This window comes from Haemaphysalis longicornis, unplaced genomic scaffold, assembly GCF_048455015.1.
Source record: "Haemaphysalis longicornis isolate Haplotype H1 unplaced genomic scaffold, Haemaphysalis longicornis Haplotype H1 scaffold_1, whole genome shotgun sequence".
Classification (NCBI taxonomy): domain Eukaryota; kingdom Metazoa; phylum Arthropoda; class Arachnida; order Ixodida; family Ixodidae; genus Haemaphysalis; species Haemaphysalis longicornis.
In genome coordinates, this window is record NW_027526203.1 from 436,097,655 (window position 1) to 436,123,632 (window position 25,978).

General features: G+C 47.5%; 1 protein-coding gene across 7 annotated transcripts in view; it reads right to left on the minus strand.

Annotated features, from left to right (window-relative positions):
• Positions 1–378: 378 nt before the first annotated feature.
• Positions 379–25,978, minus strand: part of LOC144155790 (uncharacterized) — a 41,380-nt gene continuing 15,780 nt past the window's right edge. The window contains exons 4-7 of one of the 7 annotated variants that reach the window (XM_077687445.1): positions 24,551–24,621; positions 17,409–17,482; positions 5,770–5,808; positions 379–5,654 (exon numbers count right to left, since the gene is read on the minus strand). In XM_077687445.1, coding sequence (XP_077543571.1) covers positions 1,074–5,510 — 4,437 coding nt within the window. In that variant the 5' untranslated portion in view covers positions 5,511–5,654; positions 5,770–5,808; positions 17,409–17,482; positions 24,551–24,621 and the 3' untranslated portion in view covers positions 379–1,073. Of the gene's footprint in view, positions 5,655–5,754; positions 5,809–17,408; positions 17,483–24,541; positions 24,622–25,978 lie in introns of all 7 variants that reach the window. The other 6 variants (XM_077687444.1, XM_077687447.1, XM_077687446.1 and 3 more) reach the window with 6 other exon arrangements.

Below are 25,978 nucleotides of genomic sequence, written 5' to 3' on the forward strand. Positions count from 1 at the left end.
TTTTAAACAAATTTACCGCCTTTTCTAAGAGAGCACCCTCCGCTCCCCCTCCCAGGATTTTGTGGCCCAAACACGAGACAATTATAGAAGTTGTGCAATGCAAGACAAAAATATATTAGCACGAAAAAAAAAAAAAAAAAGTTGGTGCAGATCTTTGCAACACCTCCCCAGGAGCATTATCCAAAGAATCCGCTGCAAACAATTGGCAGTCTATTAAGGTCTTGCTGCACGCTTTCCCAATCAACATGCCTGCTTGAAACCAGGGGCCCCTTTACTGGGCAAGCAAGCAACACCAAAGCCGATGTTGAACATTTCCCTCACAGAATACAAAACAATCACACCTCAAAAGGAACACTGTGTGGACCCAGTTTTTTTGCCCCAAAAAGCAAACAAAATGGGAAAGAGGAGGGGAGAGAACACAGCAGCAATGAAGATTGCACACATGCCCTTAGGAGCGAAAACACACAAACATGTGCAGCAGTATTGGGAGACAACTAGCCTCCCTTGACTAAAATGTGTGGCAACCCTTGGAGATGACATGTAAGGTAAGGAGTCGAGGACGAAAATGAGATGGCAAGAAACAACACCCTAGCAGAAGTACACCAGTAGCACGAGGCATAATATACTTGGTGACACTGCCTCGTGTCTACAGACTGCTAATAAGATGGTTAGGGAAGAGCGCACACATACACAACCAAGCACACACACATACACTTCTGACACAAATTATCAGTCACGCATACAACACAACCACTGACAAGCAAACACCCGAAGTGGTTCCACATTTCTCACATGTGAAGCCAAATAACTATGATGAACACAAGATATACTAATAGTCTACTGTGGGCCTTTACCATGCAATCAATAATAATAAAATAAAACCCACAAAAGAAATGCTGATGTACACTACTACAGCGCAAACAAACTGTGATATGTGCAAACGTCTTCCATTGTTCACACACAACGCCACAAACCGCGGCACTGTCCAAAAAAATGAAGAAATGGTAGAAAAAACAGAACTATAAAACAAAGGACCAGTCCAGTCACGATGGTACACCACTAAGACAGATGATTCATGTGGGAGTTTCTTCCTGGCTTTCTGTGGACTCAGGGTCCTTTTTAGAGAGACTCTTCGTGTATGGGCAGTCCTGCTTGTGATGCCAGACAATATTCTGCATTCGACTTGAGACAAAGTCACATTTAGAGCAATGATAACGTGGTGGCAGTTTAGTAGCTGACACATAGCTGGGCTTTTGGCAGCGAATCCGAATGTCGCCGGCCAGCAAATCCGTACGTGGCATTCGAATATCATCAACACTTTCACTCCTCTTCAAGACCAACACTCCTGCAGGCTCAACATGCCACTGCTGGGCTTCAGCTGCAGCAGAAGTGGCTGTGACCGGTGACAGCGGGCCTTCCTCTGGTGCCGACCTGCCCGTGCTTTTCACCTTGGATGTCTTCATAGAAGGACTTTCATTTGGTGCAGATTTTCGCATCCTTTTCCCTTTAAATGTCTTGGCACTACTTCCAGTTGGTGCTGATTTTTCTAAACGCTTCGCCTTTGAAGCCTTGGCACCACTCTGAGCTTCTATATATCCTTTCAGTCTAAGCTTGAAGATCTTAGCGCTCCTTCTTTCTGTGCGTTTTGCCTCGGATGTCTCAGCAGTGCTCTCTTCTGGTACCAACTCTTCTGCTTCCACCTTGGGCACCTTAGGACTCCTTTCATCTGCTCCCGCTGTGACCCCGTCTGTGCCAAGTGGCTGTGGAGTAAACGGTTTCCGCTTTGAAGGAGCACACCCTGGTTTCCTGCCAACTCTCTTTCTCGCTGGAGCAGCATCAGTAACTGCCTTTTGAGCCTGTTCCGTCTTGAAATGATCCAGAAGGTCATCAAATACCTTCTCCGACTGGAGTTTTTGTGCTTCGCTAGGATCATCATCACTTCCATAGGCATCAAAATCTTCATCATCACTGTCAGGAATTACGAACCGCTTCCTGCGCTTAGTAGGCACACGGAGATTCCAAGGTTTCGTAGTCGGTGCCATTTCTTCTTTCACTTCCACAAGTTCTTGTGGTGCCTGTTTGTTCTTTTTTCTGATTTTTGGAAGGGGCTTTTTGCCACCCCCCTGTGATACACTTGGTGGTGATCCTTCGTGACGGGGAACTAGGTCAAGTGCAGCGAGCAGTTTTCCGCCAGAATTTTGAGCATTTTTACCTTCATGTGCTGTTGGGACATTCACGTCTTCCCCTTCCCACGAACATGACGGCTGCGGTTCATGCTTGACCGCTGCCCATGAACACGATGGCTGTGGCTCATACTGCCACGAACAAGACGGCTGTGCAGCTAAGCTGTCGCACTCCACAGCAGCCCCTCGGTTGTCATCATGACGGTTTGAGGCTTGTGAATTCTCAACGAGCACGTGTTCCTCTCGAAGCGTATCAACACCGCTTTGGCTTTGGGGCTTCTGCAAGCGGTCACCACCACCACGGTGCTCCGGTGCTTTTTCTTTGTGCTTCAATTCTTGTTCCTCTGTGGCACCATTGTTAAACGTTTCATGAACCAAATCCAAGTTTTCCTCCCTAAATCCTTTGTGTAGATTTCCTTTGTGGCTACTGATCTTCGGTGAGTCTTGTGAGGAACCTGCAGTTTGGTTTGATCCCTGTGACACATTTTTTGAGGCAGTGGGAGGTTTTGCGTCTTGCGAGGCTTCATGGTCACCAGCCGGAGCTACGTCCTGCGATGCCTCTGACGTTAGCCCATTCACCGGCTCCTGCAGCTCATCTTCCATCAAACTACCGGCTGCGTGGTTTGGCACAGCCTCCTGTTGCAGTTTCGGCATCTCACGTGACATTGTTGTTTCGCTTGATGACCGAAATGGACTTTCTCTTTCTGTCAACATATGTGGCGGCTCATCGGCTGTCTCTGCTTTGCTGCTCAGATCTTCAACTTTCTGCCCACTCTGGAGACTTTGTTCAGGGTTTGTTGTACTGTCAATGAGCTTCCCTTTGGTGTCTTGCCTTGATTCCCCATCCAGCGACAACGCTGATTTCTGCTGGTCGACAGTTTCAGCCCGAGCAGGAGTTGGTGATGTGTCAAGGCGGCTTAATTTGATCTTTCTGCGCAGACGCCGAGGCCTTTTTGTCTCCGATTCTTCAGAGACTGCATCCCCCTGAGGTTGCACAGGTTTACCAGCAGGTTCATCTCGCTCCTGCACGTCAGTGCCATGGCTAATTTCAGTCAACTCATCATCAGGGGCAGCTGAGGGTTCAGTGGCTGAATCCGCAGGCCCAACTTCCTCTTGCACATCCATCTTCGAGCTGTGGCTGATACCAGGCAGCGTCATTCCCTCAACCATGGACGCAGAACCTTGATGAGCCGAAGAACTTGGCTTTTCTGGGCCCATATCTGCTACAGCACGGTCTTCAGAGGAGCAGAACGTGCCAGGAAGCTCGCCACTGCTTTCAGGTCCGGTTAGGTGCTTCATAGTTTCCGTCCCTCTCAACTTTGTTTCTTCATGAAGGGAAGCAGTGTCTCCCGTTTCTTGAAGTGAACCTACTTGCTGGGTATCTGTATCTGGGATTAGAACAGGGTTCCCGTTTGAACTAGCCTTCCCTTTGGTCTTAGAAGGACTTAACTGTCGCACCTTGCCTCTAGTAAGCGTTGCTGTTCGGTCAGGCAACTTGTCCACGTGAATGCTGACCACGTGCTCAGTTTCTTTGTGCAGTGGACAAGCAGAGGTGTCTGAAGCAGCACGCTTTTCTTCACTGCCTACAGGAGAGCCACACTCCAATGGTGCCTCTTCAGATTCACTTGGCACTTCGAGTGCTTTGAACTCGCTTACGAGGCTCACAGCTTGGTCAGCTGTTTTGCCTGTTATTTCTGGCCTCAAGCGCTTTTTAAGAGGCTTTTCCGATGCAGCCTCAGTGCGCTGGGGCGTTATCTTAGCAACCTTCTCACTACTATTGCTTTCAAGTTGACAAGTTGGTGTGGTATCAACACTGGAATGGTCACTTGTGCTTTGATCTGCGCACAAGTTCCCTTCTTTGGCTTTTTCATGTTGAATGTTGCGACCGGAAAAAGAAGGAATATTGTCTAAAGCCTTCATGACTTCGTTAGTTTTTTTCTCCCCGGAATGGTCCATATTTTCTTCACTAGCTTCTTTAACAGCTGATGGTGGCCGAGTAATTGCAGAAGTGCTCTTCTCAACAGGCCCTTCATGTTCAGTTTTTTGGGAAACTAGGCAGGGCTCGCTTCCTGCCTCCGCTGCACAAACGACCGCGGCAGGGTTCTCTGAAGGCAAATTACTCGAAGGGCCGCTGCTCACGCCCGTCAAGCCACTCGGCCCATCTCCAGCGTCACATGCTGGCTCTCCAACTGGCAAAGCTGGGCTCTTCTGCTGGCTACATGTGTCAGTAAGCACTTCTGATTTGTTTGGCATGTCCCCTTCGATGTTCTCATGCAGTGGTACAGCCACCTCACTTTTGCTCACAAGCCTGCACTCAGAATTTCCATTTTGCTCCTGAGAATGTGCCAGCGAAGTTGCTTGTGGCTCAGCTTCCCTTTCACCCTCTTCAATGCCTTCAGAGTTCTCTTCAGGAACAGCAGGGCCTCCAGGAGCTTTTTCCTCAGAGACGGCATTTGGGCTTTCGCCACTGTTCACATCGGGCGACTCTTGAGGCTCTGGCTGTAATTCTGCTCGAATGCCTACAGAGTTTTCTTCAGGGGCAGCACGGCTTCCAGCAGCCTTTTCTTCAGAGATGGCATTCGGACTTTCGCCGTTGTTCACATCAGGCGACTCCTGAGGCTCTGGCTGCAATTCTGCTTGAATGCCTTCAGAGTTCTCTTCAGGGGCAGCAGGGCTTCCAGCAGTTTTTTCCTCAGAGACTGCGTTCGGGCTTTCGCCATTGTTCACATCAGGTGACTTCTGAGGCTCTGGCTGCAATTCTGCTTGAATGCCTTCAGAGTTCTCTTCAGGGGCAGCAGGGCTTCCAGCAGTTTTTTCCTCAGAGACTGCGTTCGGGCTTTCGCCATTGTTCACATCAGGCGACTCCCGAGGCTCTGGCTGCAATTCTGCTTGAATGCCTTCAGAGTTCTCTTCAGGGGCAGCAGAGCTTCCAGCAGTTTTTTCCTCAGAGACTGCGTTTGGGCTTTCGCCACTGTTCACATCAGGCGACTCCTGAGGCTCTGGCTGTGATTCTGCTTGCCTGCTTTCAGCTGCAGTAGCAGGGTGCTCAGGAAGGCTTTTGTCTGGGCCCTCCTGGCACACAAGCCCCGACTCTTGGTGGGAGGTCCCCTCCTGGTCTGTGGCACTTTCACTGGCGTCTTCCGACAGTATCAGCAGCTGCTGTCCGCCAGCAGTGATGGCATTCTCTAGCTGGTTCATTGTGAACTCTGTCTGATCTCCCACCATCGCTTGGGCATTCCTAGCTAAAGCCTGGACGACATCGTCTTCCGAGGCATCTTGGACCAGCACAATGATGGAGGGCTGCCCGTCCTTTCCGTCCTCGGCCATGAGGACGTGCTCGCCAAGTGCCTCTGGTGGGAGGTAGAAGGCGTTGTCGCCTTCCACCAACTGCAGGCCAGAGTTTTCCAAGTCTAGGTAGCCAATCACTTGTCCTTCTTCTTCTCCCTGAACAGCTGGCTCGACCTCTGGAACCTAATGTAAGCGAAAAAAAAAGAAAAAAAGTTTAGCGGCATTGAGTCAACACAAAAGATCACTCCACCACACACGCTGCTTAATGGCTGCTGCTACTTACTTTCAACTTACTTACGTTCGACACGAAATACTTGAAATACAGGCCTTAAAACAACTGCAACAAATGACAGTACAGTAAATGTCAAAGCTAGTCCTGAAAAATGTGTAATTATGGTGTGCTAGCTTATGTACAAACACAAAAGCATTGAAACAGAACAAAACCTATCCCGAATTTATGCAAAAAAATGCTTCTAGAACTCAACAGTACTTTTCATTCACTCACCGTAACATCTTTACATGGCCAGGATCGTCAATGAAGCTCTTAGCCAGTAATGACTCAGTTGGCAAAACATAGTCGGTGAAGCCCTGAGCACAGTTGAATCAAGCCTCAATACTTTGAGTTCAATTTGACTTGCATGCATCCTCCCATCAAGGATATTTAAATCAAATTTTCTCGGACAGAATTCACTATTTAGAGGAAAAGGCTAGCTGAATACAAATATTTCTGCCATACGTAATCTCATGGCAGCAATGCTTACAGAAAAACAAACAAACAAAAACAACTAACTATTTTGAAAAGGTTTATTCTGCAGGTTGCCAGCATTTCACACTGACAGGATATTTTGCCAACACTGTCTCCCGATTAGCGGAGCACGATTACTCGACAATGGTATGTTAGTATACCTTGAGGCTATCAGCCCTAACAACTGCAGCCCTATGGCACAGTGGTTAAAGGCCAACTGCACTAAACATTTCAACCTCCGGAAAATGTTATTTCTGTATAGTCTGCCTTGTTAAAGACTGCAAGATGCAAAACATGACAGCTGAAATACATGTATCCACGGCCCTAACGACCATCAACAATCGGAGATTTTGAAACTGAAATTGAGGAGAGTGCAGCAATTACAGCCAGGCTGAAGTGAAGTTCCAGCCGGCCCAGCCGGCCGGCCGGGGGAAACCCGCGCGCAGCGCTTCGCCTTCGCCGCAGCCCTATAGGAGAAGCGCACCCAGCGGAGCTCGACCGGTTCTTCTGACTGGCCGTAGGAAAAAGCGCAGGGCCAGCCGCAATGCCCCTTCTGCTTTATGGCTATTAGTGCGATCCGCCAGCACTTACAACAAATTAACAACGCACTTCACAGGGCTACGAGTTATGTCCGGGCTGGTTTGGTGGTCTGTACTGTACATTTGAAGAAAACCTGGCCAAGGTGAAATCTGAATGCAGGTGGCCTTTAAGCCTAGTTCACAAATGCGAAGAGCATTTGTATCTGCTTCTGGATACTTCCATTTCTTCTTTTGGCAATTTTAAAATTTTCTGATCAGTTTTAGTGCGAGAGCACTAGATGTGCTGCTCATGTAAAAGCCACGATTCTGAAGCCTCCTGGGCGAGAGAATGGTGAGCCAGAAACTGCGGCTAGGCAATGACCAGGCATGTTTCCGCGTCGTTTGGCTATCCCTGCTCGCTGCTGTTGGATGTGTGTGCCAAGTGTGAAAGCCACACCTGCCCGCTGCTTCCCCACTGTCGGGTGACTAGCCACACCAGTGTCAGCATTTCAAGGCTCTAGGTCCATGTGCATATGAGCTTTGTGCACAGCACTACAACCTCAGTTGCCACCATGGACACACCCAGTTCAACGGCAGAACGCTGCACTAAAAGAGCTGAGTGGCAGCAGAAACAGTGGCCGAAGCAACGCGAATCTACTGATTCTGGCACTGTTGAAGCGGGAAGCGAATAAGTGGCTTCACTCAGTGTTTCCACTGCCATGCTCAACCATGCTGAGCCAGCAGTAGCCATCTACAGCTCTCGCACTACTGTGTTCACCAGTAGATCAGCTCGAAATTTTTTGCTCATGTTTACTTCGTTAACTTTCTTCATGGTCCCTATTTCCTTGCACTCAATAAAGAGCGCCAGCCACACGAGTCTGCTGTGGGATTTGGTAGTGCAACAGGTACCGTACCATTGCTTATGCTGACCTGTACCACATAATGCCTTCCAATATAGTGTTTGCCCTACACCCCATGTTGGCAGGACTACAGCTGCACTTGTTTTCCCAAGCAACCCCTAGCAAAAGACAGTACATTTGTTCCCGGCTTCCATGGTTGGGGTCCTTTTATTATTATTATTTTTTTACTTGGGACCGCATTATTTTTCTACTAGCCATTTGTGTTGAAAATGGTCACATTACACATGGACAAAGAAAATGCAGGACAGCAATGCAACAAGGCTGCAAGCAGGAAAACTGTCACTGCGAGCAAGATATCCCGTCAAATAAACTGCAGATGACAAATATGCGTGCAGTTCAAAATTTCACGTTTGGCTTTAGCTGTAACAACCGAATTAAGCTATTTAACATGAAAAGCTTTCACAACACAGCCTAAGATAGTCCTAATCGGAAAGGGCGGCAGACCAAAACTAAGTATTGCATGTACGTACCACCGATATAATTTATGATTACATTTTGATTTATTAATGTCATAACAAAATGGTTCAGTGTCCTGCTCCTTGCACCAATTCAGCAAGGAGACCGTATGACTTGGAGAGCGTAATATGAGCTTTGGTAAAACGAAGCTAACTGACTGCAGGGCTGCCATCAACAATTAAATGCAAGAGAAGGGGACAACAAAAGGGAATCAGTGGGAAATCATGCGCTGCCACCAGAGTATTTTATGATATGTGCCTCACACCATTTACACTCCCTCTGCCTCTGCAGTGGCTTATCAAGGAAGGCTACTAAGTACCCAGTTTTACTTTTTAGCAGCCCTAAATGTTTGTGTTCAGAATGGTTTTCCCCTTTTCCGCCTGCATGAGCACACCGAGGGATGCAGTGGCTTAAAGGGACCCTGCAACACTTGCCATCGACTACTAGTAATGTGTTTTGGGATAAAGTCCATTGTCTCAGAAATCTTCTCCCGCAAGAATTATGAAAATCCGTTCGCAATTAACGAAACTACGCGCGATGAGAAATCGCGCATAATCGTTCCCTCTCAACTCGAGCGCGGAACGCGACGAAAGCTGCGCGCTCTCTCCCGGAGAGGGGGGCGGCTCGCGGCGTTCTCTTCGGTGGCCTTCGATATATCACATGCCGGGTAGTTTTCTCCTTTTCTCCACAACGCGGAGGGGCCTATTTCCGGTCTGGTGCCACAAAAAAGCAGGCATCGGTGCCTGCTCGCAAGTGCGCGCTCGGGCTGGTAGGGCGTTTTTGAAGCAATAAACGTTTGTAGTCGAGTGGTCCCGTTGAAAAGGAAGTATTGAGCTCATCACTCAAACTCCGCGCGCACTCAAAACACAAAAGAAACGGCAAAACTGTGCCTACAGGTTCAGGCATAGAAGAGGTTCGTACACAGCGATGACGACGACGGAAATGGGAGAATCTAGTCGCGAAGTTGACCAGTGACAGCCGATCGGGCAGCCATGGCCTATGTGACGTCCCTTAGGCCATGCATAATGAGGACAACTGAAGAGAGGGCGGTTGGTTTTTCCGCGTCTTTCACATCGATTTGCGCACTCACCGCTTCATGTGCACGTGTAATATTTGGCTCAGGTATTCCTGGCAGTGTAATCTAAACGTCGCGCAGGTTTACTTGCACTGCTCAAAGAGTGTTGCAGGGTCCCTTTAAGATGACATCAAAAGATGAAGGGGAACGCTGAAAGGGACTGGGAACAAAAGATGAGGGTGACACTGCCATCAGAGAATAAACGCGAAAGCAATGTGTGTGTGTATGTGTGAGTGTGTGTGTGTGTGTGTGTGTGTGTGTGTGTGTGTGTGTGTGTGTGAGAGAGAGAGAGAGAGAGAGAGAGAGAGAGAGAGAGAGAGAGAGAGAGAGAGAGAGAGAGAGGAGAGAGAGAGAGAGAGAGAGAGAGAGAGAGAGAGAGAGAGAGAGAGAGAGAGAGAGAGAGAGAGAGAGAGAGAGAGGAGAGAGAGAGAGAGAGAGAGAGAGAGAGAGAGAGAGACTGCACTAAGCCGCTGAAAGGCAGGGCTGGGCGACTATGGTAGCAACCCTGAGAAAATCCTTGGGCAACAATGGAACACACCAGGTTTTGCCCACTCAGCTCAATGCAGTACGAGCACTTAGTGCGACTATGGCTGGCATTTGCGGGATGTCACCTCAGCGACTCGCACATTCATCGTCTGCTTCACTCAGGCCTGATCTCACTAATGCCACACTTGTTCAATCAACGCTTGATTATTTTCCGCATCAGAGCTTCATGTGGTGCAACTTCAAAAATCATTTAGGCTTCAGGCAAAGGTTAACCGAGTCTGCACAGTTTAAAAATAATCACGCAAATCATAAGTGACTACAAAAGGCTGCAGCTAAGATGCATAAATGTTTGATAAATATTTCGATTATCGACTGGCTGCTGCACACCACTCTGAAGGCTGCAATGACGGCACAGGCACAACTATTATCAGATAACGCAAGTAAAAGGAAATCTTTTAGGACACCATTCTCAGCTAAACCATTTAATAAAATTGCTACTAATAATGACATTGTAAGTATTTATATTTACAATACTCAAGAAATTGTCCATAAGACGAATAGAATTCTTTGCTATGCCGACTAGGAGTTCGATAATATAACACTTGCCTTAGTGCTGTTGATGTTCAAACATATCTTTCAAAATCCTGATAAAGGTTTACATCTTATGCATATTTTTTTCATAAAAGACCAAAAACCAGCCCCAACCACCTTGTTGCTGATTTAGAAGGAACAAATTCTAAATAGAAAAGCTTAAAATGTCTTCAGGATGGTTATACTAAGCCTGAATGGTAATAAAAACATCCATTACAGGTAAATGGAAACGCTAAAATTCCATATCAGCTGCCTTGTTTGCAGCAGAACGAACATTGGCTCGAAAACAGTGCAGTGATGCCCCACGCAGAACATTTTCGTTTAAGTCGTGCACAGTAGCATAATCAGTTTGCAGCCTTGTGGTGATTCTTCTCTTGATTCCGGTTATTTGTGTCGTGTCTAAGCTGTCAAACCTGACAAGTCCGCCTCGCATAGTATCATTTGTCACGTGTTGCCATCCCGGCTCCTGACGCACACATGGCCAGTCTTGTGCAAGGCATGCTGAACATTTCAGGTACTTTTCTAGGCTCTTCATTTTTTATTTCTTTGTTCTCGCAAGCGGGTTGACTTAAAAGGGTTGCTGAAATGTTCTTAAAATCGGGTGAAAATCTATTTTTTACAATTAATACACTGGTCAGTTTATGCTTGTAAACTTTTTCGGCATGTCTAGCTTGGGGACAGCACATCTGTCGATAAAGTTGAACCATTGCTCACTCCCGCACCGCCAGAAGAACCGGAATCCGGAAGGCAGCGACCAGGGGCGGTATTCTCGTAACTGTCCCTTTTGAAAACGTCCCTTTTGCGTCCCTTTCATCGTGACGTACTTCCGGTTAAGAAGTGGACGTTGGCAGCATGAAGGAAGGTTGGTAGAAGGTTTGCCGCGCTTGCGTTACGTCACTTCCGTTTGTTTGCTTTTAGCCAATCAGGGCTCGCCAAAAGGGACATTTTTGAAAGGGACGCAAAAGGGACAAAACTCGAGAATACCGCCCCAGAAGTAATGTCATATTCGGAAGATAGCCAGCAATGTACGCAGCCGCTTCCCTCTTTCCCAGTTTTCTGGGAGAAGTTCCGAATTAAGCAGGTGTGTAATTTTTTTAACCTTTATCAATCTTTATTGTCTTGCATTGCCTCCACGTGAATTTTTAGCCATAATGATGCTGTGTTTTTTTAATGATTCCTTAAAACGACTCCTAGATACTAGAGCTTTCCCACCGGAGCACCCACATGCTACTGCATTGCCTTCAGCACTAGTCCGGGCTGGCCATGTTGTCTGGTGCTTTGTGCTTTTTACACAAAGCGACGGTCTCAAACCAATATGGTAGTGCCCCAAGTTTCTGATCCAGGGGGTTTAGAAAATTTAGGGGACCACAATGCTCTAGGTTCTCCAAACATTTTGCTGCATTTCACCATCAAGATTGTAAGCTATGATGATGATATATTAGCGATGTATGCATATTTCATGCATCATTAGCATGAACTGAATTCAGCTGGAAAGCATGAAGCATTTTATGCACACGGACGTGCTCTGCGCGCATGCTCGTATGGCTCACGAAGTGGCTCGAAATGCACAGGCTGCAGCAGCAACCGCTCGTCGCTGCTGTCCAGAATCAAAGCAATCGCGGAAAAGGTAAACATGCAAGAGAGCGGATGATAGTGTGGAAAAAAAAATTGTGCTAGGGATTGTCATTCGAGGTGATTGTGAAAGTGGTGATCAAATTTGTGCTGCGATGCTCAGCCTACACTTCTCTATGCCGACCAGCCGCAGAAGCTGGTGAGCGACCAGGCATAAGCACCTGCCCAAGCATGCGATGCGGCAAAGGGCCAAAGGATGGCACTACCTGTGTGCAAGAATCAACACAGTACCTATTGCAAAAATGGCAATCACTATGAAAATAAAAATACACACGCAAGAATGGGGATGATAGAGTGGTGAAAAACTGTGTTAAGGATTGTCATTCGCAATTGTAATGATAGCAGCGACCAAATATCTGCCTCAATGCTAAGCCTAAAGTTCCCAACACTCCTTCAACCCAAGCCGGCTGCCAACTGTTGAGGAAGACATTCTTCTAAAACTCGTCAGCGAGCTTGTTCTGTTTGGGGTCCCCTAACTCTTGGGGTGCCTCCTAACGCTTGGTTCCCCTATTCTAAAACTGCGTATGTGGCATTACGCTGACCAGCCACGAAGTGACCCGGCATCAGCCTCTCCGCGTGACATGAAGACCGGCGGCCGCATCACTCCTGCCTGTGCGATGAATCGCGGCAGGCCGCTGCACACAGCTTGCTACACCCTGCCCGAATGTAAAAACGAAGTTTCACATGCAAGACAGGGGATGACGGTGTATTGAAAAATTGTGCTGGGAATTGTGATTAGCGCTAGTAGTATAAGCGACAATCCAATATGTGCATACTGTAAAGTTCAGAGACAATGCCCTACCCCAAAACATCGCCCACCCCCCTTTAGGGGTGCAATATAAAATTTACTAAAAAACCCTTAAGGTCGCCCACCCCCTGCGCTAGCTTCAACACTAGGTAGCTTCAGCGCTAGCTTCAACACCTTCGAAAGCCCGGGATGCTTCCTCCGTGAAAGCACCCCAAGGCCGCGAACACCGCCGATGTCTCAATTTTGAACAAAAGAGACATAACCGGTCCGGATTTTTTAGTTGATCGCAGTTTTGGATGGCGGTGCGGCCACCTTTTTGTAGTTTTTCGCGCCTGGCCCGAAAGTTCGCCCATCCCGTATTTTTCGCTTGATATCTCTGTAGTTTGGGTGGGCTTTCTTTCGGAACTTCATGCCAAGTTCCCTGCATCCGAGAAACCAAAGTCAGCTGCGAGACATTGGGGGGAAAAAAACACTTTATAAAGCTTGCCATGAGCTAACTTTTTGCATTTGTTTCTCTCAGGCTCCCCTATTCTAAGGAAAGTTTGTGTGTGCCTTCCATTCCCCAGAAGACTTGCTGGCCTGTATCTGAACAGGAACAAAATGAGCTCTTCAGGCCGAGCGGTCACTGCAGCGCTGGCACTTCCAAATATGACATCTACCACCGGTCAATCGCGAAAGGTAGCCAAGGCTCTGCTTGCACCCTCAGGCAGGAGTCATTTGTTTTGATGAAAAAAGGTGGCTTTGGTAAATTTACACATGAAACAAACATGTTTTTAAAATTCAGCATGAAGAAAATAAAGTAATGCCCCCAACAAAATTTTTTCGAAAAGCTCTTCAAAAGCTTTATAAAGGCCAACTGCACTAAAAATTTCAACCTCTTGAGAACGTTATTTCTGTATAGCCTGCCAAAGACCACAAGATACAAGACATGGCAGCTGAAACACGCATATCCGTGGTGCAAACAACCATCAAAAATAAAAAAACTCCCAAGCATTTCCCCGAGGGTGAACATGGTTAAGTGCGAATGCACGGGGTGATGCTATGAGGGGGAGTAAAGTTAAAATCCGTTGGCATTCGCCCGTGAGCGCGCGCGAGCCGACCCACGGAGGTCTGGCAGTTCATCGCTGCATATATAGGGGGGTACGCCGCGCCGAGCGCGCCGAGCCAGGTGGCTGAGAGAGGAGGCGAGCGCAAGGGGAGAGGGACAGCGGCGCAAGGCAGCTGCAGCCGAGCGAGGGGGAGAGGAGAGAGTGTGACGTCACGGTGGAGAGAGAGGCGCGCGGCAGCTGCTGGGGAGAGGAGGCGCGCTGTGACGTCATACCATGACGTCACGGCGCGAGGAGCGGTGCGGGGAGCGGCGCGCACCCGCGCAGCCACGGCGAGGAGGCGGAGCGAGCGCGGTCACGTGGTGAAGTGACGTCACCGTGCCGTTGATACCGACGCTCCTCTCCGCTCCACGCCGTTGCTAGGGAGAGGAGGACTGCGGACGCCGCCGCCGCCGGCGGTGGAAGGTTTGGGGTCGCTTATAAAGTGCATTCGCACTTCAAAATTTTTAAACTGAAATTGAGAAGAGTGCGGCCATTACGGCCAGGCTGAAGTGACGTTCCAGCCGGCCCACCCAGCGAGTGAGCGGCCGCACGCGGCCGGCCATCCGGAGCAGACCTGTGCACAACGCTTCACCCTCGCTGCAGCCCTAGGAAAAGCGCACCCAGCGAAGCTCAACTGGCTCTCCTGGCTGGCTGTAGGAAAAAGTGTAGGGCCGGCCGCAATGTCACTTTTGCTTCACGGCTTTTGCGCGATCCGCTGGCAGGTGCAGCGGCACCTACGACGGAGTGATTTTAAACGCTATAACTAATTACCATATTCTAACGCGCACTGTTTTTCCAGAAAAATAGGCCGAAAAATCGCATGCACATTAGAATCGGATACGAAACCGAAACTGCGGAAATTTCGTCCCACCCATCGCCATCTCAAGATGGCACCAAAGTTTTTAGCAAGGATTTTTCGCATGCAGGAGGCCTAGGCGCCTAGGCTTTTCTATCGGCGTTCACACAAATGGTCAAATCGTTCCATTTGCGTGCTTGATAACAGCAATGGCAGCAGCGGCAACGAAGATGCGCCGCTTCCACGAGTGGCTTACGAGCGGCTCTCATGCGTTCAAAACGAGCGGTTGGCTGAAGCGTGTGCCTCTGGAGAAGCTCGTGGGATGGGCGTGTGAGGCATGGCCCACGATCCCATCGACCATGGTTGAACGTTCGTTCAGAAGTGTGGCATCGCGAACACGCTTGTCGACAGCGAAGACGAGATTTTGTAGTCAGCGGACAGGGACAAGGAACTCTCGGAGGGCGACGAGGAGTAAGATGAGTGAAATTACTTCGGGAAATAAATCGCCCGTTTCTCTCGCATTTGTTTTTCTGGGTCACAAAGTTCCGTGCGCGTTACAATCGGAGGTGCAAGTTTTTTAGTTTTTTTTGCCAGGAAAATCGGGTGCGCGTTAGAATTGGGGGCGCATTAAAATCGGGTAAGTATGGTAACAACGCATTTTATGGGGCTACCAGTCATGTCCCAGATGGTTTAGAGGTACATTCTCTAAGTTCAAAGTAAATTTGGCCGAGGTAAGATTTGAGTGCAGTTGGCCTTTAAGGGTTTTGAGTTTATGCTTTTTAGCAATTTTCAGATGTTGCACTAACACCGAAATGAAGTACCCTGTTTAACTGCACCTGATATTTGTTCTTGACAACAGCAGCCCCAGTCATTTTGAAGCAGTTTCTGAATCAGCAAAAGGAGTACGCATGGTAGGAAAAGATAGCACGAAACAACGAAGACGGAGTTTTAAAGACACAAGGCAGACGCTATTCACTCCATCTTCATCCTTTCACATCATTTTTTTCCTATCATAAACTTTGACCAACTCGCCCACTGTCGCTTCTACTGCACACTTGGATACATTTATCGAACTAAAAAAATTTTTTTTTTGCCAATTTTTTATTTCATGCGCATGATGCAGCTACCAGGAATGGCACACAATTACTGCATTAAATGACTTCAAGAGGTACCAATAACTCTCTTGTGAACTGCAAGCTGCACATTATACAATAAAAGCTCGTTAATTTGAACTCGAAGGGGACTCTAAATTAGTTAGAATTAGGCGGAGTTCACAGTAGTGGGCAGGCACTCGAATGAACGGCCACCGTGCTGTGCATCTCAGAGAAACCAATTACGCGTGACGCGGCACCAGCAACAGCAGTACCAGGACGACAAACGCATTCCAACGTCTCAGCCTCCACTGCTTTGCCTCCTTGGTCACCTTGGTTACCCATCATGTGATTGCAGCTGATCGCAGGGCCAGTGACCAGGTACTACGAAAACTTGCAAAGGCTTGCGCTGGAACACTGGCTGTGCCGGCGGCGCCCACTGTGCAAACCTGTGGCATGCACCGGCGCGCTGGCATGCGCTGGCTCCGCCAGTCAAGTGCATTGCGCACCTCATGCGCACGTACTTGTGCTTCTCTATCAGTGTTTTCCATCTCTAGTGAATTTGATTTAGTTTTGTGACACACTGTACTCACTATGGGCCGACTTCTATCTCCGAGAAGTGGGGTAAGCCAGGGGCTGCTAGTTCAAATTAACTGTTGTGAATACTGATGCGTTCAAATTATTGAGATTCCCCCCATTGAAATACACACAGTTGTGCTGGGACCCGGGTGCCAGTTCAAATTAATTGTAAGTTTGAATTACCTGACTTTGAATTAACAAGCTTTTACTGTTATAAACAAAAACATATCAGTAAACAACATTGCTTCTTTTACAACTGCTAAGGTAGATGAGTAGAGTAGTAACAAACTTATGTGACACTGGAAGAATCCGCAAGGCTGTTATAACTGCTGAAACAGCATTTATTAACACCACAACTCTTTTTTTCCAGCTGCTTGACTTGCATATCGAACAGCATTACTTTAAAGGGAAAAGAATACCTCATTTAGCAACCCCACAAGACACCCCCTGCTTCAATGCCAATGCTACGTTCATTTTATAAGCCCTAGGTACAAGCACTGTCCGCTGGAGGCTTTTAACACAGTGCTTGCTGCAAGCTGGCCCCTTGTCACTTAGGTGCAAGCAACATAGGCCTGCTTAAAATAATACTGAGAGACATACAACCAACTGTTTTGTTGCACAAGTATATGTCTGTCCTTAGCCTAATTTTAAGCATACAACAAATGCTCCACTGAAGCAGACGATGCATGAGCGAGCCGGGGATGGTATTGGTTGCTGCCACAACTTTGTCATTTACTTGTTCTAAATATCAGAACATGCTAAACGCAACAACACAGAGCAAGCATGATCGGACAAGTTCTCACTCTCAATTGAGAGTGAGCACGCTTGTCCCATCATGCTTCTTCTACGTCGTGTTTAGCATGCTCTAATTTTTAGAACCAGTATGCACCAACTTGCTCGACAATGTGCTTACTGAAGTTTGTCATTTACGCCCACTGCATTTGCAATGCCACTCATGAAGTGCCTGTAGCATGTAATGGTCTCCCTTCCGAATATAATGCTTCCCTTTGGATGATATCTGAATACCTGCATACATTTGAAGACCTGCCACAGTAGTTACACGGCTATAGCAACAAAGCGAAGCCCAGAAAGTAGGAAATACCTCCATAAAAAACCACCGAAATTGAAATTTACACGTATATACTTGTTACATACAAAAACAAGCTTTTAAACCAGTGCACACATACTCAAGGAGAAAACAAAAAGACCAACCTCAAGGCACGCCATGCTTGGCTCGCTTGTAGCATCCATTGGCGCCGATGTTTATCTGGAACAGCAATCACCACCTGGGAAGCAAACAAACAATTGCAACATCATCACACAACCAGGGTTCTCCCCACGGTGGGCGGCAGCGGTTTTGCCACCCACCACTCCGGCCGATCGCCTGACCCCCTTGCCCACCACCGCCCGCCTCTCAAGCTTCAAGTTTACTCCACTGGCGGGCACCTTTCTGTGCCTAGGCAGCGAAAGCTACGAGCGCGAGGGGCCCTATTCCACAAGCACCCCCTTACGGGAATTCAGTACGAACGCAGGTGGGAAGCAGCCACACATCCTCACGAGTTCAGTACTACGAGCCTTTTGCTTTGTAGCACCACTTCATTTTCGAAAAGAAACAATACCAAGCCTGTTGGAGACTCCATCTGAATACAGTTCTACTAAGGAGCAACACCAGACCTCTGGAGATACCCTCGTATGGAAACTAAAGTGGCCGGCAAACAGCTGGCGGTGAGCAAGGCCAGTTTGAAGCGCTCTCCCTGCCGAACTTATATCCGGTGACTGGGTGTTATCTTTTGACTTGCATCGGAAGTTCTTACAGCAGAAATCAGGTTAGGGTGGGATGAAATCCCAAGCGGCATGCTTTTTTCGACGATCAGTAGTGGATGCTGAAGGCGCCATGGCAGATAGGCTTGAAGTTGAGTAACTGCATAGTAGCGCCAAATATGAATTTAATGATGCAAAAATGAAACCGAAATTGTTGTAAACTCTTTGCGAATGGTCCTGTAGTAAGTAGAACTACAACACAACTTAGAACAATGTGCACAAAGGCAATAAAACTGCCTAAAATCATAACTTTGCAAACAGGCATTGCTTGATATGTTCAGCTGATTTCAGGGATTATTACTGTCAAAGTGCAAATCTGGTGATCGAAAATCATCTTCTGATTCACCATTTGTGCCAATAACAAAAACCAAACGCTGATGCAGAGTAATTATGAACAGCACGCCGCCTTCTCTGGTAGCAGTGACGCGCGATGACCATGCCCCTTTTCCACATCCAGGGGATGCAAACGTGTCGAAAATCACGTTTTTGTTGCCAAAACGAAAACAAAACTGATTTTGAAAGGGCATTTTCTGAGCTAACACTGCATAGCCTTACTTGTTCCAGAAACGCCTGGAACGCTGTTAAAGGTGGCTCCCACGGTATTGTTCAAATTGAACGACTTAGAATAGGCACGGTAATGAGAGTGAAAGGCCAACTGCACTGAAAATTTCAACCTCCTGAAAACGTTATTTTCGTATAGTCTGCCTAAAAGATTGCAAGATACAAAATATGACAGCTGAAATACGTGTATCCACGGCACAAACAACCAACAATAATCGTAGATTTTGAAAGCGGAATAGAGGAGAGAGTGGCCATTACGGCGAGGCTGAAGTGACGTTCCAGCTGGCCCAGCGGGCGAGTGAGCGGCGGCACGCGGCTGGCCAGGTGAAACCTGCGCGCAACCTTTCACCCTCGCCGCGACCCAAGGAAAAGCGTGCCCAGCGGAGCTCGACCGATTCTCCTGCCTGGCCATCACTTCCGCTTCATGGTTGTTTGCGCAATTCACCGGCAGGTACAGCGTCGCCTGCGACGGAGCTATTTTAAAACTAATTAACAATGCATTTCCCTGGGCAACCAGTCACGTCCCAGTTGGTTTGGTGGTGGGTACTGTACGTTCAAAGCAAATTTGGCCGAGGGGAAATTTGAGTGCAGTTGGCCTTTAAAAGGACCCTGAAACACTCTGAGTAGTGCAAGTGACCTTGCGCGACGTTTAGCTTACACTGCCAGGAATACCTCAGCCAAATACTACAGTGCACGTGAAGCGGTGAGTGCACAAATTGTTGTGAAAGACACGGAAAAACCAACCGTGCTTTCTTCAGTTTTCCATATTATGCACCCCTGGCATGGCCTAAACGATGTCATTGAGGCCATGGCTGTCCCACTGGCTGTCGCTGGTCAACTTCGCCGCTTATTTCTCGCATTTCCTGTGACGATCCCCCGTCGTCGGCGCTGTGTACCAACCTCTTCTATGCCTGAACCTGTACACACAGTTTTGCCATTTCTTTTGTGTTTCAGTGATGAGCTCAATACTTCCCTTTCAATCAGACCACTCGACGACAAACGTTTATTGCTCCAAAAAACGCCCTACCAGCCCGAGCGTGCCCTTGCGAGCAGGCCGCTATGCCTGCTTTTTTGTGGCACCAGACCGGAAATAGACCCCTCCACGTTGCGGGGAAAAGGAGAAAACTTCCCGTCCTGTGACATATCCAAGGCCGCCGAAGAGAACGCCGTGAGCCGCCCCCCTCTCCGGAAGAAAGTGCTCAGCTTTCGTCGCATTGTCCGTGGTCAAGCTGAGAGGGAACAATTAATCGCGATTTCTCATCGCGTGTAGTTTCGGCGATATGAACCGATTTTCATAATTCTTGCGGGAGGAGATTGCTGGGACAATAGACTTTACCCCAAAATACATTCCAAGTAGTCGATGGAAAGTGCTGCACGGCCCCTTTAAAGGGGCCACGAGGACAAAATACAAGCTCAATTCAGTCGACAGATTGGCACACTAGAATAACACTAACAACACTTTGAACAAAAAATCCACTCCAATGAGCTATACAATAAGGAAAACAGAGAATAGGCACGCAACACCCCAGCTACCTTTCCACACTGAACATGTGACGTATTATGGGCCACATGTTGCGATTGGCTGAGACCGTCGAAATCCAACGCAAATTAAAAAGGGATTATAAACTTCTAGAACGGGCTACTTTTGTTTGAATCTAGTGCCCATTCTTGTTATGACAAAAAGCAATGGAAGTCACGAACACAGAAAGAGCAGCAGTTGGAGGGGCAGTGTGTTGGCCAGTGCTGTTTAACACAGCCATCAGGCATTTTGGGTTTGTCTGACATGACAGACAAGCCCAAGCATCAGACATGTGTCAGATGAGCCCAACGTGCTGCACTAACTGCTTCTATGCATATGTGTTCGTTCGTAACTTCACTGTTTACCCCCCATTTTTACTTCTATAAAAAGAATATGCACTAAATTCAAATGCAAATAGCTTGCTCTGCAAGCTCATACTGTGTTTTTTTAGTTGATTCTTGTCAGCCTCAGCCAACTGCATAAGAGTGCATCATAATTCTATTACAGAAAAGCAGCTATCAGCCACCTGCCTGTTGTCTGTTTTCCTCATTATATATAGCTTATACGAGTGAAGTGAAAAGCGGTGCCCATGTAATTCCAACAATGTATTTTGAATGAACCAGACTTGCATTTTGTCTCCATGGCCCCTCTAAATACTTGTGCGCGAAATAATTAATTACATACAATGGCCTGCAAATCGCCAGTTTCATATTGCTCCGAGCCCAGGAGTGTACCGCAGAATAATGTTATTACCTCACTATTTTGTGCAGATGTCAAAACACTGCGAAGGTTGATAGAGGCATTGTTTGGACCGCCTTGCTGCTAGCGCTGAGCCGCTGAGCTGCCTGAAGGCGTTTAGGCCTACCATCCCGGTGGATATTTGATGACTGCTTTCAGTAATACCGCATATATGAAGCTTAGGCGTACCCCTTTATGCCGTGTAGCCCGGCAAGTTCATAGGGTTTCAGCACTTTTAGCCACGAAACTAAGCAATTCTTGATCGAAGCTTGTGCTGCAAGCTTCCCCTGAGCTCACATCATTAGCTATTGAAAGCAATCAACAACAAAATGGGCAGAAAAAATGTGTGGCCTAACTGCAGACCTGACCCCCACCATGCGCAGTAAACTGCTTCTCGTTTTTCGGTGTTACACGTGACTGAAGGAAGTTGGGCTGATCCTGATTGAATATTATCGAAACCAAATTTGGCCAGTCTTGTTGGGAACTAAGTTCTAATATTTTCCTACGAATGCTATGATTGCATGTAAGCAGCCACGCTGTGGTGGGCCTGCCAGCACATCCCAACTGAAGCAGAAGCAGCGTCAAAGATTTATGCACCTAGCCAATGCACTACTGTACAGGTATATTTCCTTCGTGGATTTTGCTACAGTTAAAGGGACACTGAAGTGATATGTAAACATTCCGGGATTACTAGCGCAAATTGTAGTCCGAAGTCCCCAGGCCATGTTTCGACCACTCTGGGCGCGTTTACGCGATTTTATTTAGTAGAAAAATTAATTCGAAAATGCTGTCCTCCTCTCTTTACGCTCGCCCATTTTCTGTGGCGTTTTCGTGTGACGTCGGGAGGAGCCGAGCTCGCAATTGGCTGCACTACTGCACGGCTCCCCGGCCTTCAGGCAGAGTCAGTCGGCCCAGCGTTTCGTCCGCCGGCCGCCGACGGGTCGTCGCAATCAAGGAGGTTAAAAAAAATTGCTTGGTCGCAATTCGTTCGCTCAGTTGAAACGAAGCCGGGGCACGTTTGTGAATGGAAGAATGTGCCTTTCTTTACTTGGTTAGTTTCTACACTGTATCTAGCTCCAAGTGCAAGGTCGCTTCACACAAGCGCTGCACAAGCGCACATGCGACGCTTCGCTAACTGGTACGCCAGTAAGAAAACATAAGGCCTCTTGAAGGCGGGGGAAGAGTCAGCGAAGTCAATATAGGTACTAAGGAAATAAAATCAACTGATATTTTTACCATACATCGTAAAACTAGGGTGCGCGAAGCACTTTTTCGCGCTGGGCGAACAAGCACAGCGGTCAGCAGCATGACTACGCATCTGCGAACGCTTTTCCGTCTAAGAAATGCAATTGCTAGACGTGATATATTGTGGAAACTTGGGGGATGCTTACTGCATGAGCGCAAAACAACAAATAGTCACCTAAGCTGCTTGAAATGCCAAAACTAAATAAAAGTGTAAACTGGTTATACAATATATACCTTATATTATCAAGGTCAGCAGAGCCTGCCCCGTGGCCGAGTGGTCTAGAGCGCTGGGTAGTCGTTGCAAGTGTTTTGCAAGTCGCGAGTTCGAATCCCCGCGGGTGCGTGCTTTTTTTTTTTATGTTAACTTTTTCGTTTTCCGCCGATATGTTAACTAGTTTTTAACTGTTAACTGTTGACTAGATATGTTAACATAAAAAACATATCCGCCGATATGTTTTTTATGTTAACTAGTGAGTTCCCCTTTTTTTGGGCCGCAACGTTCATTGCTCCACGAACTAGTTCACAGAACGCGCGAAGGCTGGCACTCGCGCGCTATATAGCGAGTTCTCGTTGGCGTGCTGTTGCCATAAGCACCGACTGTTTGCGGGCAGTGGGCACAGGCCAGAATCAACAGACCCTTGGCCTGGTGCGAACACGCTTTTTACGATAGAGGCACGAGTGAGGCAAGCTCCAAATATAGGGGAAAAGCGCATGGCATTTGAGTGTCTGCGGGGACGCAGAGGGCGTTCGTGCACTGCGTAGGCCTCGGCTAGTGAATGCTATGATTCCAAGCCGTCCTGGGAGGCTTATCTGACGCATTTTACAGCCGACAACATGGCAGAAGCGAGGTACAATGATTACTGAGATATTGAGAATGCCCATCCAACAACGCCATCGGTTGTGTTTTACGGAACCGAAACCGAAACCGAAACTTGTTTGATTGCTAACCTTGGGCATCGTGCAATCACGGTGCTCCCTCCTCCCAAAGTCACAGCTTTAGTTGGTGCCGCCGCCGCAAACCGCGCATAGTTTTTCTTCTTTCGCGCTGTGTAAAATAATTACCGATTTGTCAACCGGATAAACGATGAAAAGTGGGCTAATTTGAGCCAGTCTACGCAGTGCAAGCAAAAACAGGAGCTTGACAAATTCACTTCAGTGTCCCTTTAATACATTTCCTGATTACAAGAAATATGGGCACAACTGATCACAGCATGAAACTAGTCAGGGAGGAGTTGTTGCTTCCTAACCAAATCCTGTTTGCAATGCAGCCACTGAAGCTGCACGTTTTAAAAAATTCCTTTTCAAATGAATGCCTCAGTCCAGGTGCTTTATTTGCAGCGTGACTAACCAGGCGGCCTTAGCAATGCCACCAACACAGCTGGCTGCGATACCACTTTCCCCTGGCAATAATTACAGTTGCGCCTTTTACAGTTGCCTCTTTTATAAATTCCCGTTTCGAAATCACAAGCTTAAAAATTGAAGGTTCAAAATAATACGCTCAAAGTATGCTTGCGCACATTTCAGGAGTCATATTTCTAGACCAGAATTTCACACTTTTTGTAATTCACAGCCCTAAAAAAGTCACTGTACGCAAATTTCACCAGGTCTACATTTTCACTGCAGTTGCTCTTTAACTAATCCTACGGGCAAAAGTTTCCAGTGTTACCCTTTTCTCCAACTGTACATTCACTGAATGGCCTCTTTGCTTCCCAGCTCTGTGCTGCCCAAATAGTACCACTGCACACAGTACCACTGCATTGTCCCACAGCGCTATGACGACACAGATAGAAAGAAGGTCATCAACTGCTGTAAACGACCTCGCACCCCTTATTTCAGTCTCGTGATAACTTACGAGAGCACCAACTGGCTGACTCCCCCTTTTTTTTAGGGGAGGGAGGGGGGTTACGTCAGTCTGCAACAGTTTCCGACCATTTTCCAATCATCACACATTACAAGCATTACCAGTCATCGTTTCAGTACAACCCAACATTGTCACCTGTGGTCTTCACAAGCTGACTTTCATGTCTGCTTTTCAATACAACAGTAATGTCTTGCTCATTTAAAACTGGTCAGGTAAACCCAGTCACGTACTTCAGTTAGCATTCTCTTTTAATTTAAGACAAAGTGTGCTTATAAGCAACAAAGATGGTTTGGACAGCCCAATTACTTTGCAAGTGACAAATGCTGGTGGAAAACTATAACCTGCAAAACGATTGCAGTTCTTGCCTTCGTTGCACGTCCAAGATGCACCTCGTCCAGAAACTTGCCTACAAAACCACAATGTGAGGCGATGCAATCAGCGCACAAAATGTTGCCTGCGCATGTTACCAAATATGAACCAGAGCAACTATGTTGCCAGCTTTCAGTGTTTCTTGTGGCACTCTGTTCATCAAGCTAACTTTAGTACACTTTCTTTTAGTCGGCAGCAGTTTATGCAAAGTACTGCAATGCCAAAACGTACCCTACTTACAGCATTTTCCAGTCGTGGTAAGTGTGCTCAGTCATCAGCGGCGCCGGGAATGCTTTCCCACAAAGGCCCACCTGCAAATATAACAACACCAGGTGTGAGACAGCTGAATCAAATTTGGGTTCAGCTTTTGGAGCAGTGAAATCTCGATTTTGGAGCAGAATAACTACATTTATTATGTCACCTTAGGAGCCTAAAAAAAACATTTTTGGCAACCCGGTGGGGAAAAGTGCACTTTTTAATTGGTTTAGAATGTACATAATACTTAAACAGCCTTTCAATGAAGTTTTTTTTCTACCAGAGTATCACACAACCTTTTTACAAACCATTTTTAAATTCTTAGGCTTTGTGCATAGATAGCGTGCATAGATAGTGCCCTTGAAAATATCGAATTGAAAAACTAAGCAATCGTAAGGCATTTTTATTATCATGAAAATGCCGAAATTATAATTTTTGTAATCCCAGGCTCGGCTTAACGCACAAGTGTAAAGCCACGGCAAAAGTTGCGCAAAGCGAGCTGACAGTCATCGCACCCCACCGGCCCTCCCATTTCAATCACCAAGGTCCACGTTCACTACGACCGTAATTTGAGTTATGTTGGTATGTTCAGATAGATGAACCATTATTACTAGCATGCAATAATAGCCCGTCCCTCTATCGGACACTGCTTGAACATTTTGCAGCGATACAGCCTGCGCCGTCACTTCTGCAGTGTTGGTCGTCCCATTCCCGCGCTCGCAAGCGCGCTGTCAAAGGCAGCAATAACTCAATAACTCGGCGTTTTAGAACACCGCAATGAATCCGAAATTTCACTTCAAGCACGCACCGCGCCTCACAACTCAAGGCCCAAACACGGCGAATTAACGAGTACCACGTTGTTTTTGATGAACTCCCGTCTTTCGAGTCGCGCAACTTCCCGCAACAGAGCAAACGACTAAATGCAAACCCAGCCTTCTCCATTACCAAAACCGCGGTAGAAATCGGCGGAGAGCACTCTGCCTGACCACAAGCAACTGCTTCACCCAGTGGCCATGTTTTCCAGTCTTCGCCACACCTAGAGTTCCTGTATATTGTGTAGCGCAAGAGTTGCGCGTCTGATTGCCACATGCCGTGGGTTCCAGTTCGACAGGAAAGCCCGCTTTCAGTGCTGCGCACAAGACCCTGTATTCAGTCAGTTGTGCTCAAGTTCAGCATTGGCGGTTGTGGAAGCGGCAACAGCGGCGGTGGCTCAGCTGATAAGCAGCCGGGAATCGTGCACCAGTTTTTGTCCGGCCGCTCCTCGCCACTCCTCCTCGCCACTGCCACTGGGGCGGCGGCCTACATATGAGAAGGGTGGCTTTCCCGCACGACCTGGAACCCAAGATGGCGGATGAACACGCAACTCTGCTCCCCTAGGGGAGCTATATACAGGAACTCTAGCCACACCAAGAT